We start from the raw sequence: 18,250 nt of genomic DNA, 5'->3' as shown, positions 1-18,250 counted from the left end.
TTGTCTCTTTTTCAAGAACTTGCTCAGCTGGTCAGAAGGTCACAGTGTTGCATCTGAGGAGCAATGCCATCTGTGCAGCTCTATGGAGGAAGAAGAGTTAGTTGCAATGCCTCCTGGAAATTTGGGACTTGAGTGTGGCTTACTCATGCCTGGATAAGGACTTTGCACTGGGGGGAATCTGCTATCTTTGCTCTGCTGGTGCAGCATGAATGGCGCATAAGAAAAGGCAAAAACTGCCCTCAAGTTTCAATTGCTGGTCTCTGACTTTCTAAAACCAGGCATTTCACTGTGTGGGGGCATGGATAGGGCCACAGAACCAAGCAGTTCCAGCAAATGATGCTGCAGAGCAGCATCCACATGTGCTGCAGCTTCATGTTCAGGATGGTGAGGGCTGCTGGGGCTGAGCAGAAGCAGACAGGACAGCAGGACCAGTCAGGAGCACAGGTCTTCGGTTTGGCTTTGAGTAGAGCTATAAGGGACACGCTGAGTGTGATATACTGGCTGAGACATGGACGCTGCCAGGCCCAGTCTGCTGAATTAAAGGAAGAAAATACATTGAAACAGATCAGAAAGGCCCTGGTTGGACCAATGTGTCTCGTCTTTCCGTCCCATGCTGAAGGTTCCTCAGAAGAGCTCAGCTCAGGCATCCAGATAAGAGCCAAGTCTCTGAACTCAGTGTCCAAAAGGACTTCAGGAAACCTGGCCTATCAGTCTGTCCTCTCCATAAGCCCAGCCTGGAGACATCCGTGCCCTCAGACCATCACTTGCAAAGTGGCAGGCTCAGAGCTGCAGCCCCTGGTCTTCCTCAGTGGCTGGGCAGAGCTGCTCCTCTCCCATTAGCTCCCATTAGCTCCCGTCAGCTGCCACCGGTGAGATGCATCAAAGTGGGTGAGGGGGTGGCTGTGGGTGGAAGGAGAAGGGACAGCTGAGTCACATCTCAGGATGGGTGTAAATGCTCCTGATCCCTTTGGATATGTCACTGCCGAGACAAGATGCAAGGGCACAAACACACAACATCGTCTCTGCTTGGATGAGTCATGAGTTGACTTTTCCAGTACAGGCAGCAGCTCTTGGTAACATCACTGGTGCCTCTATGAGACCTTTACCAGCCTCTGGGACCCCTGAGGGCCTCAGCAAGGTTCACTCTCTCCTGCTTGTTTTATTCTCTCTCTTCTGCTTTTGTGTATTTGGTCTCACAGAAGGGAAAGGAAGGCCAGCATCTGAAGATGCTGCTGCCTGTTGGGCGAGGACTCTCAGATCCAGCCCTGGCACAGAAAGCTGCTGTCTGAGGAGGTGACAGGCTCCTCATGAGGCCCAGTCCTGGGGCTGAGCACTGGATCACTCCATGAAAACAAAAAGAAATATATCTGCTTCCCATCGAGAAGGTGTGTGCTGGCTGGAGAAGGAGGCCCAGGCATGGCAGTAGGAAGGGTATGCCTTTTGGGATTTGTGGGAAGTTCTTCCCATGCAAGTAATCACTGCAGATCCACAGCCCCCATGTAGGTTCTTTACAAAAAGCAAGGGAAAGCCTCCCATTTACCCTTACCCCATCTCTTCTTCATCCCTCTTATTCCCCTGAGCATCTTCCCATAACCCTCAGCTCCTGTCCCTAAGCCATGGTCCACTCTGTTGATGTGGCAACTAAATAACCCTCCTTCTGGATGGCCAATGGGTAAGAAACCCCCTGGGTGACCCTGGGCTCCTCTACGCTGCTTCTAATCCCAGACTGGGCATCTCTTTCTTCCTTGCACCCTGCAGTCCTTGGAGAAAAGACTGTGTACGTACACACCAAGCAGAGCAGAGCCCAAACCACAGAACTGGTTTCATTGTGACTTCAATAGGACATGAATCTGGGCTCCTGCCAAAAGTAATATGGCTCTTGGCAAATGTCAGCACTGTGGGGCTCCCAGCCCACTGCAAGGAGGTATTAATGCCAGGGCTCTCAGTGCACCCACAGGCTCTGCGACCCCTTCCAACCTGCCAGGGGTCTGCTTGCCTGCGCTGTCCCTGGTGTGGGACAGCCATGCAACCTGGGATCAGACTGCTGGAAAAACACATAAGGCATGAGAAGGAGCTGTGTGGAGCCTTCACTGGAGCTTCTCCTGCTTTGCTCAGAGCTGCATTTATGCTTAGGTTCTTGCCTTGCAGGTAAGCCTGTGCCCAGCCTTGTACCTGGCTCATTCTCACCTTGCCTTGCTGACTTGACTTTCTGGCTTCACCTTGGACCTGCCTCATCACTGCAGACTAGTGTGGGAATCACTGGAAAAAGCCATGAACCTCTCAGCTCTTGCTCGCATACCACGGGGCTGCGTCCTGTCAGAGAGGATATCCTCCTGCCTGCTTTGCTGTCACCTTAGTTTCTTCCCTTGAGGAGCAGCCCACTCTTGCCCCTCCATGACAGTTATTATCCTTGCTTTACAGAATGAACATAATATAGTCATTAAAGTGTAGGCACATTGTGGCTGCATAAAGTTGCAACGGCTTTTGCTTCTCCTTGCCAGCTGAAATGCAAACTGCCACTCACCTCCCACTGCTCTGGGGATCTATTCAGAAGAACACAGGGCACATCTTGGCCCACACTGCATTTACATGTCAAGGTTTCAGAAAGAAATGAGCTCCTTTTCCACATATAGCAGCTGAGAAGCAATTATTGTCCTTGTCTCTGCAATGGAGACTTCCACTATTGGTTTTCTTCTGCACTGGCATCACACTGAGGACACTGCACAGGGTCATCTGCTGATGGATAGTAACTTGCTAAGCTTCAATGGCCCAATGTGTGCCTGAGCTTAGAGGCTTGAGGGAAATAGGGTTTCCTGGATGACTTCTTGCTGAGACCTGACCTAAGGTACTGTGTTTCTAATTGCATTTATTCCTATTAATTCAAGCTTGCACAGACACAAAAGGACCATCCCCTGTTCAGACTTTGCACCCAGTGTTCCTGCCCCGAACTCATCCTTCCTTTGCTTTCCAAACAAACAGCCAGCATCAGCTCTGGGGTGCATCTGTTTTCCTTATCACTCATGAAAGCATAGATTTGGGGAAGGGAGGGGGTTAATTTGCGCCTTCCTCACTCTCGAAGGAAGCGGTCAGGTGCCTGAGCAACCCCCAGGCCTTATAAACATGGACCAACTGGACTCAGACTTTTCTGGCGGATGCATTAGCTGAATCCACTGGCTCAGGACAGGAGTAACTACTGGGGAGAAGGGAGCAAGAGCATGTGATCAATGGTGTCTTGCCTCAAAGTCTGTAAGCTTATGTCATTGGGTCCTTGGTCTGTTAAAAGGTCCTCTGCAAAAGACTCTGAGCCTCACCTGAACTCACACAGTGTCTCCAGAGCCATTTTTTGTCCTCTTGTTTTGTATTCATCACGTTAGCACTCACGATGGACAGCTAAATGCTCGGTGCAATAGCTTTGGCTGGTTCATCCTTCACCTATATCCATTCTCCACACTTTCCCTAACAGCTTGAAGTGGAAGGTGAGTTTTAGTACGTAGCACATGGCTGTGCAGAGAAATTCACATCCACGGATGTGCTGGGTGTGGTGGTGGAAAATCTCTGAAGCTCTCCCAAAGCACAGTCCCCCCACCCTGTTGTGACATCCCTCTCAAATATCTCAGAGCTTAGGCTGAGTGGGAGGTCCAAATGTGAACACGAGTACTAATCCCTATTTGAGACTATATTCCTGTCCCAGTCTGCTCTCCCTATCTTTCATCCTTTGCTGGGACACCGTTTCCTGCAACCAGAGTCCCATCTGCCAGAGAAGTCACCCCAATGGCGCCTGGGGTGAAGCTGTGGGACAGAGCTGCTCTGATGTTTCCAATCCTCCCAGGAAATGAAGAGACACCTTAAAATATTTGGTTATTTTTAATAGTGTGAAAGGCGTCAGCAACTGTGCAGGACAGAAGAGCCAGAAAGGTATGAAACTTCACTGGAGTAACCTACGGTGGAGCCTACGATATCTGTAGGGCCCTCTGTCCTCCTCTTTCCCTTCCCACCCTTGTGAGCCTTTGCTGGCAGAGCAGGTCATGTTGGTATATCCCTTATAGCTCCGTAAGTATAGCTGCTCACTGGCGGTTCTGCATGTCCTTGCGTTTCACCTCCATAGAGACGTCTGTGAGGTCTTGGATAAACTGCTGAATCTAGGGTGGGGAAGAGAGACGGCAGAGCTCAAGCAGGGCTGGGAACAGGAGGCAGAGGGGAGCTTGTTGGCCCTTCTGGAGGGCAATTTCAACAACCAAACTGAGCAGGAGGATAAGGCATTTGCCTTGCTGGATCTGCACCACCAGAATAGGCTTTTGTGCGTGAGTCTGAGTTCAGGGCAAGAGTGAATGAAACCAAACCTCGGCCATGGGTTGATCTGCAGCTCCTGCCCCAGCCTGCCTGGCTCCCACTCATTCTACCCCCACAGGGACCCACAAGCTGCTCCACCTCCTCAGATGAGACAGGTTTGCCTGCTGTCCTCTGCCCGTTCCCCTTGCCCAAGAGAGAGCCCAGGTGAAAAGGAAGGTGTCTGCTGAGCACATTGATTTCTCTGGGCTCTCCCCTCCCTTTGGGCAGCTGAGAGTCATTACTGCTCCTCTTTCTGGGCAGGGTCTGGCTTGGCTTTACCAAGTTCAGTTGTCTGTGGCTGTCTTCCATTGGCACGTTCAGGTTTGCTTTCAGCTGCGTGCTCATGCACTGGAAGAGGTTGAAGATGGCCATCTTGATGGTCCCCAGCTTCAGGGTTTTCTTGGCAGTTGTGTTCTGGATGTCAGCCCAGCAAGTCTCCTGAGAAGAGAGGACACATGCAGCATGGGGACATGCTCCAGCAAAGATGCTGCTTCAGCACTGAAGACCCTGGCTTGGAGACCCTAACTTTCACACTCATCTGTTTTGCTAGGAGGAACCTATCCTTACCCAGGGCTGTGCTGGAGGTCATTCAGCTTGGTGTGGAAGCAGATCCAGCAACCACCACAGCTGCCCCTTGCCCCAGGAACCTCCCCATCTCTCTGCCAGCTCCTGCAGTCCTCACTCTGGCAGGTCCTCCCTGCAGGTCCCATTTGCACTCCCCACAGCAGGGCTAGCTGGTACCTCAGGAGCAGCACATCTCACTGCCATCCTCCCAGACCAAGTGTTTTCCAGCTTTGCCTGATGGGACCCAACTCCTGGAGCCTGGAGTACCCAATAAGGGAATTTGGCAAGCCCCTCTCAGGGTGGTGCAAAGGGAGCAGAGGCCAGCAGAGCTGAGGGCACTTCTGCATACTGAGCACTGGCTACACATTGATGTACCTCATTACAGCCCAGTTTACCACCACACTGGTCACTTTTGGACTGGTAAGGAGGAAGGAGAAGGGGTGAGACCTGGTGGGCAGGTGCTGTGCAAAGGATGAAAACAAACAATAAAAATCAGTAAAACCAGCTTCGCTCTGAGGCCTGAGTCATGAACAGCGGAGACCATGAGACACGCCACACTGAAGCCCCGTTACAGGGATGATGGTGCAAGGCATGGTGAATGGAAAAGAGTATGACCAGGCTAGAAAAACCAAACGGGCACGTGGTAGAGTATGCTGGGTTTTGTGCCAAGGCAGACCTCCCCAAAGCCTGGTTAGCTGATCTCTTTTGACTATGAGTTCAAGCAGGAAGTGAAAGATCATGATTGCTTTGTGAGGACCTTGTTTTAAGCCCTGATGTAACTGCTCCAGACTTGGTCTGTCATTCTGCATTCTACAACCCCTTGGAGAGATGCAATTAGTCATCTCCTCCAATCACAAAGGCTGCTACTGGGCCTTGCCATGACCCCATGGCTTAGGGATGAGCCATCAGCTGGTCTTGACACAGCCAGGCCCTGGAGATCTTCCCCTGCCCACCCCACATTTCCTTACCCAGGGGAGGACGTCACTTTGAGCCTGGTCAAAACGTAGTTGTAGCTGCACCAGTTCATTTTTGTACTGCAGGATCTCAGCTTCTTTCTGTGCGGTGTACTGGTCCAGGAGCACCTTGGCTTGCTCAGACATTTCCTTGTGCTCTAGTTGTGCCTGCAGCAGGTCCTTGTGCATCCTCGCCAGTGTCTTGTAGCGCCAGATAACTTCCTGGATCTCCTCAAACTGCAGCACAGGGCTCCTGGTGTTAGCAATCCCCTTGCCCTTCCCCCATCACAATTGCAAGTCTCGTGCTGTTTGGCACCCTGCCCTGACCAGGGACAACACCTCCCCCAGCTAAAAGATCTTCCCTTCTTGACAAGGCTATTGCCCCAGTTGATTTGTGAGCATCGCCACATTCCCTGTATGATGACATCCCACTGTGCTAGTCCCAGAGCTGTCACTGACATAAGCAAGGGGAGATACTGCACCTCTTCCCCAGGTGAGCAGTGCTTTGATAAAACACAAAGCACAACTGCAACTGTCAGTGCCATGTCACCTAGATATGGGAGGGGGGCAGCTGGGACTGCAGGAGTATGAACGATGCATGGAGCAATGCCTGGGCAACCTTGAAAGAGGGCACAGCTTTTTTGACAACTGCCTGGGTTCCCATTCCTGGGCAGCTTTTCAATTCTCCCAAACCATCAATGTGACATGAAACAGTGACACAAAGGGGTCCCCATTCCCCTCAGCCCTGTGCTTTTCCCCCTTCTAACAGTTTTTCTTTGGTTTTCTCAAGCCTTCATCTCCTTTTCTGGTTCTCCTCCCCTAACTCCAGTCCCCTTGGCTCACATTGGTTGCAGGGAACTTGTTCCCATCCTATCTGAGGTCTATGGGTTTGACCAAGTGTTTTGATTTCCCTGGACTTGCCTTATGTCCTCTAGGTTTAACATCCACATAAGGCCTTCCTTGAGGCCATGATCTGTCTCTCTCATGTCCAAACTCACCTGTGAGATCTTCACCACATCCTCCAGGTATTTGTTGAAGATGGAGTACTTCTGCACTTTGTTGGAGAGTTTCTGGTGCTCATTTCTCAGGGCTTCCAGTTCCCTCTTAGCTCTCAAGAGCTCAGTCTCCTTTTGTATCTTCCTCTCTCTCTCTTTGCTGGCTTTCTTCAGCGCTTGGATTCGCATCTTATCATTTTCCTGGTGATGTTTCCCCCACCAACACACACACACACACACACACATAGAGGGAAAGGAAGGCAAGGGAAGATGGAGTTGGGTCACTCAACAGCACTGGGAGGAGATACCTTCACAGAGGAGAGACCAGTGCTGGAGCACTCATGGGAGCATTTTCATTCCCTGTTTAACAGGGCCATCCCTCTTGCATTGACCCTTCAGTCTTGGAGACAGGCACCTGGGACGGCACTCTGATTTTCAGACCTACTGGTATCTGTCCCTGGAAGACACCCGGGTGTCAACAGTGGGCCAGGCTGAGACCCTTCTTGGGGAATGTTTGGGGCCCTCAGGAGATCACACTGGTACAGGGCAAGCTCTCTCCCGCCCAAGTCCTACCAGGTCTTTCCACATCCGTGGTACAAAACCCCATACCCTGCCAGTCCTGTTCTTCACAACTCCAGGCTCAAGGGAGGCTTAGACAGATGTGGTGGCCCAAGAATGTCTCCCCAAGGGAGGGGAGGAGGTGGTGGTGCGGCTCAGGGTCATGTCAGCTGAGCTGATCAGGGGCAGGTGTACCTTTAAAATCCTCCCAGATTTCTCCATGTAGGTTTTCAGCTGAGCCTCCTTGGCATGGAGGTCCCTCCACCGGCAGGTTATGACTTTCATCCTCTCCTTGAAGGCCTGGCAGCACCAGAACAAGCGTGACATGGCTGCCTGCACCCAGAGCCAGTCACCTGCCCGCTGCCGCCCTCCAAAAAACCACAAGCCTTCCCAACCATGCCCCAGCACCCTCCCATCTTTCTCACCTCTTCCTTCACCTCCAGAGCCTTTTGCATCAGTTGGGCTTGTTTCTTCTTCTCCTGGAGGCGAATAAATGGAGACAGGGAGTCCTCCTCTGTCAGTTTGAGTTTCCTGCCACAGAAGCTTTCGTTAAGGTTACACACTAGGTCCAGTACCTTGGCAGGGTGTTGGGTTGCTCTGCCCCGTCACCCCACCTGCGACACAGTCTCAGATCCCATCTGGCAGCATGGCATCCCCACCCCTCTTCAGTGGGGATCCCACTGACAGAGCAAGGACGTGTTACAGGGAGGAACAGGGCTGGGGGAGGGAGGTACAAGAGGGGACTGAAGTGTGGAGATAAGGGATTGGAGTTCGCCATGGTGGGGGAAGGAGGGATGGAGGAGACAGGAGAAGAGGATGGAGGGGATGGAGGTGGGTGGAGGAGCCCCCTCACCTGAGCAAGTGCAGGAGGTTCCGCCTATATTGCAGGCCGAAATAGGCCAACAGGTCCTCGTCGCCCATGGTGGCCATCACTCCAGCCACAAGCAGGGCTCAGGGGGCTCAGGTCCTCCTGGCACTGGTCCTCTCCCAAGTCAGCCCAGGAGCTGCCCTGCAACCCTGAGGGCTTGGCAGTGCGTGGGAGAGGCAGCCAGGCAGGGGATGAGCCCCTGGGTGCCTCTTGCCTCTGCTTTCCCAGGACCTTCCTTGCCTCGGTCGTGCCTGTGGCCACCGGCTGTTGGTTATTTGGCATGGAACAGTTGCCAGGGGCAGTTGGAAGATGCTCGGGTGGTTACTTGGCAACCGGAGCGGGGTGATGCCCCCACATCAGTGAGGGGGACTGACCACTGTGTCCGGGACCAGGACTCTTCAGCATTAAAGGAAAGTTGAACAAATGCAGATTTCTTTCCCTTACTCTCATTTTCTCTGTTTTTTCCTCTGCTAAAAATCAGCCCTTGTGTCCTCTGACCTCTGCTGTCTTGGGCAAGGTATTTCAGCGTCCCTGACATCCACATCCCACTGTCTCAGAGTTCAGGGCAGGAGCTTGCTCCTTCTCTCCCAAAACACCAGATGAAAAGACAGTTAAACTGAGGCACATCGTCAGGGATGCTTGATCACTCTACTGCCCATGGTTCCCTCCCTGTGTGAGACTGAGGTCTACCATTCGCTAAAATGAACTGATTTTTTTTAAATTTATTTTTTCCCTAGAACAAGGCATTTGAACAAGGTCCATTGCCCAAAATAAAGTGGTGGTATTCATGGGCTGGGTGGGGGAAAACCTACAGATGATGGTGACCTTGGGGTCTGCTCCTTCCACAGGAGATTTCACCCTCTGATGTTTGCTTCTGTCAGTCTTTGGCTTCCTCACTGACAACATACAAGAGCATTTCTGTGAGCTACTGAAGCTGAAACACCCCTGGCTTGGTGGAAAAGGGTATGACTCTCTGGAGGGAGAAGTATTCATGTCTGTTACAACCCTAACTTGCATCAGGGAAATTGTTTTCAGGCAAACGTCACCCCCTTGCTCATTATAAACCAGTAGGAGCTAGGGAAAGTCTGCCAGATCCATCTGACACTTTAAACAGCAAGAAGATGTATGGCCCAGGAAAGGACCATCTATTATATGAGAGATGCTTCATTTAGAGACAAATGACCCAAGGCAAAGCAGTGAATATGCCTGGCTTTTCTTACTGAGGTTCAAATCAGTCCCGTCAGTGACAGGTGACTTTCCCTCTGTCCATCCCAAGGTTATCATGGGGCTGTTCCCATCCTGACAAGTCAGGCAGATTAAACCTGGTCTTCTGGAGCAGTTTCTGGACCTTGTCAGGGACCAGTCTTGGCCAGGAGTGGGACAAGTCTCGCCTGGGAGCGGGGCTTGTGCCTGCCTGTGAGGTGAGGGGTCTCAGCCCTTCCTCCAGCAGGCAGGGATCCTCTCTGGAAAAGTCCTGCCGACCCTTGCATCCCCTGGGCTGGAGGAGCTGCTGGTCCCCAGCAGAGCATGGGAACCCACGGGATGAGCAACCAGGAAGGTCTCAGTGCATCTGAATTTCAAGTACTTGCTGCAGAGCTGGGAGTTGGGGCAGACTCTCTCTGGGAAGCAACAGTTACCTGCTCTTTCACACAAGCAGAGCTGCGGAGCTGTGTGTGTCCTTGTCCTCCCCTGGCTGAACTGTGCTGTCTGAAATAAAAAAAACCCTACAATTTTGGGGAGAGCAGTCTGAGGCAGGTGCTGGGCACCAGGATCAGCACTTCAAGCAATTAAAGTTCATTATCATTATGAATAATTGGAGACAGACATTTCCAAGGGGAAGCACTGGCTGACTTCCCAGTCTGACTGAGAATTCCCCATTATGTGCCATTTTGTCACACAAATGACAGATGGGCTCCAGGGAGCAAGTGATGTAATCAGTTACCTTCCTGCTTGTTAGGCACATATAACACTGAGGGGCTGCCCCTGTCCCTTTGGCTTCATGGTATTTCGTTGTTCCTGAGGAGGTGCTGCCCTTCCACAGCAAGGATAGAAAGCGCAGCCCATAATAAAATCCCTGGGGTTTTACCTTCCCCCATTGATAGCTGTGGGATTCTCGCTTTCCACGCTGAACGCTCTGAGCAAACCTACTGCTGCCTGCAAGCTTATGAATGAAGAAGTCACCACTGGGTTTTATTTTATTGATCAGTAGAAGTTTTGGCTGAGTCCAAGGAGGGTCAATCAAATGCTAGAGGGCTAAAGGGAGTTTTGGGGATCTCCCAACACTCTTGTGCCCAGGGAAAGCCCCTTCCTGTGCATTCTTTTTGCCCTGGGCTGGCAGTGGGGAGCTGCAGGCTTAGCAAAGCAGAGAGCCAAGCTCAAATTGCTTGTGTTACTCTCAGCCTTTCTTGTGTGGCATCCCACAGACTAGCCATCACTAATGTTATCTCATGGATTCCCTCTGCTCCTGCCTCCACCTCCCCTGTTTCAACAGACAGCAGAGCTGCTTGGATTGGAGATCTTTGTGTGCCCCATCTGTACAGCACCTTGTGACATTCGCTCCTTGTCATCACCACAATGCATAATGACTAGCATAAAATATGTGCACTGCAGCAAACCAGTCTGATGCCATTGTCTGAGGCCAGGAGTCCCCAAAACTTTATTCAGGGGGGTCATCTTCAGTGTGAGACAGTGAGCTGGCTGAGCACAGGACTGTTAAATCCAGAAGATGTGGTGGTGTTGCCAGGGTACCAGTGATGTCTGGTAGGATGTTGGGAAGGTGCTCTGGAGAGTGGCTCCCATGGACTCACCTTGATGGGTTTCCCATGTGGTACATGGGGCTGAGCTTCTCCTGGGACAACCCCAGGATGGCTAGGTCTGTCTGGGTACATTACTGGGGATCCCCGGTCTGCCGTTGTTTTCTGAGTTCCTCCATGTTTGCACTGATGAAGCTTGTATGTGTTCATAGCTTTCTGTGGCGGTCCCCAGCATGGCTGGGCCAGGACATCACTCAAAGTTCCCTCCCGCCAGTGTTTCTCTGGACTCTTTCATCTTTGCGAGTATGAACCCTTTCACATATTATCCAACAGTCATATCCAGTGCATCCAGGCTCTGATAGAGCCCTTTGTGCTTGCATTGCCCGGCCACAGCTCTGCCCAGAACAGCTGTCTGCTGTGGAGAGGACACTTGGGTTGAGCGTCTATACCAGAAAAATTAGTAAGGAATCAAAAGGGGGACTAGCACCAAACAGCCACTATCCTGGGGACATAGGAACAACCTAAGCTGTGAAAGGTGATCTCAGCCCACGTGGTTGGTAGGGGAAGAGGAGGCAAAAGCAGTGCTTGGAGGAGGAAGGTTTGCGATGGAGGGAGAGGAAATGCTGTGATGGGTGGAGAGGGGAAGACATGGGTGACCAAGTGGGTCTGAAAATACACCTTGTGTGTATTTTTCCCTGAAGGTGAAAAGGCTGTTAGCTGGCCTAACACAGAGACCTGAATTTTAAGTACCCAGTGACATGCAGGTACCCACCATGCAGCACCACGGTGCTCTGGGCATCTGCACTGACTCCCTCCTCTGTCTTGTAGCATCCTTATCCCCGCAGGACTGGTGAACCCAGCCCATGAATCACCCAAACCCACCTGCTCTCCTGGCTCTTGTCTGCTCCGAAATCAACAGACCCTGTCAGCAGACCTGCTTCCAGGAGTGCTGGACCCTCCTGGGCTGGTGTCCAGTGGATGGGAAATCCTGAGCTGGGATTCGGTCCTTTGCCCGCCTGGAGGGAAGCTGAGCAGGATGAGATCAGACTCTGCATTTCACAGCATTGGTGAAAGTGCTTGCAGACAGCTTTTTTCTTTTTTTAATGTTCCTAATCACCATTTGCCACTTTTATCCTCACACCGAGGTTTTATCTTCGACAAACGCTTTCCTCCTCAATACACTATGCATTAAAAGAGTTTCTTCCTATTATGCTCTCCATAGCAACTGCATCAGCTTGCCATGAATAAAGTACCTCTGACTTGACATCCCTTATTAGAATACAGAAAATGCCACTTCTGAGTCATAGCTACCCAGGAGAAACCTTTTCTGTTCATCCCTTAGGTACATCCCCCACCTTTTTATTCTTTGAAGGAAACTGCATTATTTATTTTTTTTCTTTTAAATATCCTCTGCTTTTGAAGCCCCTGGAGTTGAAGGCTGATGGAAAGCTGACACAGACTTTCCCTTCTGGCCTTCAGGTGACAGCTGATTCCTCTAAATCACATTGGGCTCTGTATTGGCATGAGTTTGAATGGCCAAATCTCTTCCCAGCATCTTTCCTCAGCTCTTAGGACCCCAAAGGACAGGCTTAAGGGAGAAGATGAGCTTCTGTCCAGGGAGAGCATGATGCTGTACCTTGGTGGGCACAGACAGCATGGGGATGTTAAAACACAGTATCTTCATTGAGTGCTCAGGGCTTCTTGGAGTTGGGGAGCAGTTCTTATGTGGAACTGGGACCGTCTGGAGCTGAGGGAAGGTCCCTGCCCTGCTCCATGAGTCTGTCCAGCCTGAGATACCTCCCAGATTGCCAAAGCACTTGAATTTTCTCTGGGACAGTGCGGACACGGCCCAGGAGAGGGAGCACTTATTAAACAAGTGTGCAGTCCCAGATGCAGTCTCAGTCCTGCCCGTTTCCTTGCCCTGGTATAACTCCAGGCAGCCTTTCTGGTGGTGGGCAAGGGTCCAGCCCTTCCGCACAGCATACCCTTCTTCTGCCCTGTTCCCATCCCAGCCTGTCCCTTCGGTGTGAATGCAGTTGATGCTGATGGCAACGCAGGATAAATGTGCTGATGTGTAAGGGGGAAGGGGTGGGGGAGCCTGAGTCACTGCTGGGTGCCCCCCCCCTCCCGCCGTGCTCCCCTGCTACCCTCTCTCTGAGTCATCCAGCACAGCAGGATTTCGGCTTAACTCCCAGAAAGCCAAGGCTGTTGGAGATGCCCATCTCCTCTGAGAACCTCAGCACCTCTTGGGCAGGCTGGACTCTGCTCTGTGGAGTGGATGTTTGCCCTCTCCCAGGGTTCCCTGACAGGGATTTGTCCCAACATCTGTACCTGCACCCCAATCCAAAGGGTCCTTCAGGGTCCACCTCCCACGTTGTGGCGTGGGGGAGAAAGAGGCTCAGGCTTGGGGGCTGATGCAAGAAGCAGCAGGAGAAGGAGCTAAGAAGTGGTTTCCAAACACCAGACTCTCCACCTATTTGCAAACTAGCACACGCTTAAATTCACTTAGTCATTTCCAGGCACCTGAGAGACAGCATGGGCTAATGGGAAGGCACAGGGCAGCTCTGCTCTGCCACCAGACAGCCGTGCAGCCACAGAAAATCCTTGCCTGCTTCTGCCTCTGCCATCCGGGTCAGAACCTTTTTGCCATGTAGCCTCAGCTTCCAGCATTTGCCCTGGTCCCAGACTTGCCCTTGGGGCTCCTGCAGGGCAGTCACTGCCTATTGCTTACTCCAAGTGCAAGTGACATGCTGAAGACGAGAGTGAGTTGGGAGGACCAACCTTACCAGCATTGTGGTGTCATTTCAGGAAACTTGCCTGTTACGTGAAGGTTTCACTGTCAGTCCCTGTATGTTTATATAGGGACTTCTAAAGCCTGACATCCTGGATCCATGGGATTATGCGAGGCTCTTCAATCTCCATTAAACAGAAGTTTCCAGTTAAAGAACAACCCCCTGAAAACTCATCACCCCAATGGCAAGTGTATAAGTAGTCAGGATGCAGTATTTTGTGTTTGACTTTTTGCCTAGTTTTTTCGTTCTGTAAGACCTGAATCACACAAGCCTAGGGGTTAGCCATCCCCCAACACCATGGTTACACCATCAGTTTTGCAGTGCCTCCTGAAATCCCACTTCACCGTGTGACTTTGAGCAGAGCTGCCTGCTCTTCCCGCCTGTGTCAGTGGGAGAGGTTGGTTTTGGCTTCCCTGGCTGCTACGGTGGGTTTCTGCGTGCATCAGGCTCCACTATCAGGGCAGTAACTTGTCCAATTTCTTTCTTGCAATAAGCTATCTCTGTTCTCACTTAGCTGGGTTGCAAAAAGGAAGTAGACTGGTGAGCCCACTAATAAAATCGGTGTGTAGGCTTTGTTAGAAAGGGTTATTCCACACCTCCCTGATACCCCTAGTGCTTCAGCTGTTTGTTCCCATGCTGGTGTGGTTCAGCCTGTTTAGAAGAAGGGTGCCTGCACGTGGCAGTGAAGCAAGGAGATGGTGAGTATTTGCTGCCAGCTCGCAGTGTAAGAGAACAGCAGCCTGGATATTTGGGCAAATAAGAGAAAAAGGGAATACTCTTTCCGATTGGAGAAGAACAATTCAACACAGGTATCCAGGGATGTTTCCATTTTAAGACCTCATTTGTTGAGCAAATCTTTATAACAAGTAAAAGAGATCAAAAAGGACTGTTAGCTCTTTCTTGCACAGTGGTCCATGAATCAACAAATAAGGATGATGCAGCAGGAATAAGAAGCAAACTATGACTCAGTGTCCAGACATCCCCATGGCAGCAGCAGTCATTGGACCATGTTAAAATGGGCTCATTCATTTGCTGTGCAATGGGAAGGATGCAACAGCTGGAGGAGGAGGGGTGGGTCTGCTTCCAGCCTTCAAATGTTGCCTGTTCTCCAGCTTTAAGAGCTGGTCCCCAGGCCCTGACATCTGGACACACAGGTCCCCATCTGGACACAAAAGCAAAGCAGCAGCAGACATTTATTTTTCTCAGGAATAGTTTGCTTCCCCTTTTCACAGCCTAAACTGCTCAAAAAATGCATTCCCAGACAATAGTGAAGGCTCACAGGTCTGCACCAAGGCAGGTGCAACTACGCCTTCCCAAGGGTTTCGGGACAGCAAACTGCCCTTAGCCTGTTTCGGTTCAAGCTGGGATCTGGATTGTGTCTGCAGAGAGCACATTTAAGGATCATTATCCAACTTCATGGTTGATGTGTTGAATGGAGATGTCTCCAATGCAGTCAGGCCATCCCAGACTCGCATTGTAGCTGGTGAGAAGGATAAGCACTCCCAGGGTGCTTATCTAATCACATCTAATCCCTTAAGGCTGAATGAACTTCTGGAAGCTCCTGCTTCTCTCCATGGACTATCCAGGGCACCTGCCATGACCAGCTCACTTAGACACATCCAGTTTGGCCACCTTGAGCATCCTTGCCAGGCCCTGCAGCCCCTCACTTGGCTGGAGACCTGCCTAATCACTGGATTGAGCCCGGTCCCCCAAATTCTCCCTGGGATTGACCTGTAGACAAGAAGTCTAAGGATGAGGAGATGAAGTCTGCCTGGCTGGAGCTGTGTACTGCAGGGGGGGAGATACCCTGATGGTGTGGGTAGACTTCATGGCTAGCCTTGCTGGAAGCAGGTCCCTACATGGGCCCAGACATCAGTCCTTGCCAGAAGTAGATGCTGAGATTCATATTTTGGCGATGAGCTCTGCTAAGGATGCGAGAGTAGATTTTCATGCTCCAGTTGGACTTCCTCAGCCTTAAGAAAATGACCCCTTCCAAGAAGCCATTTGAAACCTTGTGTGCATGGAACAGGCTCCTCGAGGTGACCGGCCCCTCAGTTCGGGCACTGAAGTTTAACCCAGCCCACTATCTCTGAAGAGCCCTCAGCAAACTCCTGCAAGCTGGCCTGCCTCCAGCTTAGTGTCCTCTCCAAGAGCTGATGGAGACTTGGTCCTTGGTGGGAGCGTTCAGGCTAAGGGGCTGGGGATGTGGAAGTAGCCCAGGCAGTCAGAATTCATACCTCAATTACAGCAATGCAGTGTTTGCTGTACACACACTTCTAGGACCTCTCTCCTGGTTGGGTTTTAGCAATTGCTCTGCCATGGCTCTGGATTTTCATCTGACAGGAACACGCAGGGGTGCCATAAGCCCCAAACCGTCTGAGTTCATCTTTTGTCGTGCCAATGATCTCAAATGCAGAAGCATCAAATGAATGGTTGTTTCCCAGGGAAGCTCTGACAAGCACAGCCAGCCTTGTGGTAACATCAGGAAGGCACTGGAGACATCAAGGTGAAAAGAAAGTGCCTCCTTTTTCATCTTAGATTTTTTTTTTTTTGCTGGGGTGAGGCAAGTCCTGGGTTGTGACACCAGTCTGAAGCCGTTCTCATACTGCCTAGCCTGGGGACAGAGATGGTGTCCTGATCCCCAGCTCCAGAGATACCCGCCTTAAATAAATCCCCCCAGCTCCAGCACTCATCTGGTTTCCAGCGCACCAGAGTTTTTTGGAGATAATGAGCTTCCTGCACTCACATCAGTTGAAGCTGCCTCATCTGCCCTGGCTGCTGGAAAGGTCTTGCCCTCCCTTTCTTCCCCATCAAAGCTTTGATTTCAGTTCAAATGCACAGCAGGATAATTGCAAAGCTGGAGGTCTTCAGATTTCTTGGGCTGGATTCAGCTCTCTGGTAACCAAGAGGAGCTCAAAGTCCTTTTCCAAGCACTCAGTCCTGGTTTAGTTCTTGCTCTTAGGCTTTCAAAACCCTCTTGCCAAGCCTGGTGGCACCAGACCCCACATGTGACTCCACTGAGCCCATCAGAGGAGACCTGGGCAGAGATGGCACCATGGTGGTGAACACCAGGGAGATGGCAGAGTTGCTGGGCAGGAGGAGAAACAGGATCCTGGTATGGTCAGTGCCAGGGACCATAACAGAGGGATGTCTGGATGTCTCAGCTGTGACCATGGCTCCTGAAGAGGACCAGACCTGAGAAATGTGAAGTCCCTGTGGGGGGGGCTCAAATCAGCGAGGCCAAAGAGCATGGATGAAGTCCAAGGCTGCTCATTTATGCTCCTTGCACCAGGCTGTGGCCATCCCACCCCGCAGCTGGGGCAGAGCCTCCCAACCCTCAGTGCTGCAGCAATGACCAGGCTGAGAAGCAACATGAGCTCTGGCCTTTGGCTTGAATCGTGTCACCTAATCACAGATGTGGTGGGCAGGATATTTCCACCAGCTGAGAGGCCCTGTTGGCACTCCCAGTTGCTGAGGAGGGAATATTTTTGCACACAGCTGGGGCTTTTCTGAGTGCTGACGCACCAGGCATCACGATCAGCCAGCAATGCCATTTCCATGGTATTGCCTCATCGTGAGTTGCAGCCCAGCGTAGGTCTGACTCCGTCCTACCATGCGGGATGTGACTTCAGGGGAAGGCTGATGCAATGAGACGGGAGCTGCTCACAGGCTGGGATCACCTCTGCAAAGGGGATGCTCAGGTGTTTGTTATGCTCTGGGAGACCAGGCTTTTCACCACGAAGCCCTGCAACAGTGCAGAAGCCTTCTCAAGTCCTTTCCTACTACTCCGTAGTGGTGTACCAGATCCTTCCTCACCCCTAGACATGAACAAATCTTGCTGAAATCAGCACTTAGTGAACAACAGGAAGATTTCAGGACTAGACCTGCCCAGGTCTAGATTTGCCCAGTTTTGCTTTTGGGCACTGCAGACTCGTCTTTACCCTGTGACTTGCACAGCACCCCCCAACACCCACACACAAAGCCTGGACCTGCTCTGGCTGTGCTGCCTTCCCCACACTGTATTCATGCAGCCAATATCTCCTCCAGACCTGCATTTCACACCCTGAGTGCTTGCAACCCCACAAAGCCCAAATCCACTGATGTTACTCGTGAATTAGAGCCATAGCACCTTCATCAGGAGGGAAAATACAGTCCAGAAATCCAGGAGAGATCCCCAACAACCTCTCTTGAACCACTCCTGCAGTCTGACAGTCACCCGGGGGGGCTGGATTTTGATGAATGTGTTAAGCTGCCATAATCCGTGCGTGCCTCCTGGAGACATAGCCTGGTCCCTCGTCCCCAGCTGCTCATTCCTAGCCCTTCACACCCCCCGTGCTGGCACAAGTGTTTGGGTAGCCCTGTCCTGGCTCAGTTCAGGGAACCAACTGCCTGGAAAACATGGCCAACATCAAAGACCCATTCAAGAGCCCATGGAGCA

General features: G+C 51.5%; 1 protein-coding gene across 1 annotated transcript; it reads right to left on the bottom strand.

The window, feature by feature from the left end:
* Positions 1–4,064: 4,064 nt before the first annotated feature.
* CCDC42 (coiled-coil domain containing 42) lies at positions 4,065–10,363 on the bottom strand. The gene is made up of 8 exons (XM_041123480.1): positions 10,354–10,363; positions 8,253–8,349; positions 7,825–7,930; positions 7,595–7,699; positions 6,845–7,042; positions 5,862–6,083; positions 4,609–4,767; positions 4,065–4,139 (listed from the first exon to the last, which is right to left on the bottom strand). Exons 1-8 carry the CDS (start codon positions 10,361–10,363, stop codon positions 4,065–4,067), a joined length of 972 nt encoding a protein of 323 aa, XP_040979414.1.
* Positions 10,364–18,250: the final 7,887 nt, after the last annotated feature.

Source organism: Aquila chrysaetos, chromosome 5 (genome assembly GCF_900496995.4).
Source record: "Aquila chrysaetos chrysaetos chromosome 5, bAquChr1.4, whole genome shotgun sequence".
Taxonomy (NCBI): Eukaryota; Metazoa; Chordata; class Aves; order Accipitriformes; family Accipitridae; genus Aquila; species Aquila chrysaetos.
Note: the sequence above shows the minus strand (reverse complement) of the source record. Positions and strands in the feature narration are given on the sequence as shown.

Bases quoted from the DNA above. Each gene is read 5' to 3' on its own strand.
- CCDC42 (XM_041123480.1), bottom strand. The intron at 6,084-6,844 runs GTGAGTTTGGAC...CCTGTGCTGCAG, and splicing joins ATGTGGTGAAGATCTCACAG to TTTGAGGAGATCCAGGAAGT. The intron at 4,768-5,861 runs GTAAGGAAATGT...CTCTCTTCTCAG, and splicing joins AAAGTGACGTCCTCCCCTGG to GAGACTTGCTGGGCTGACAT.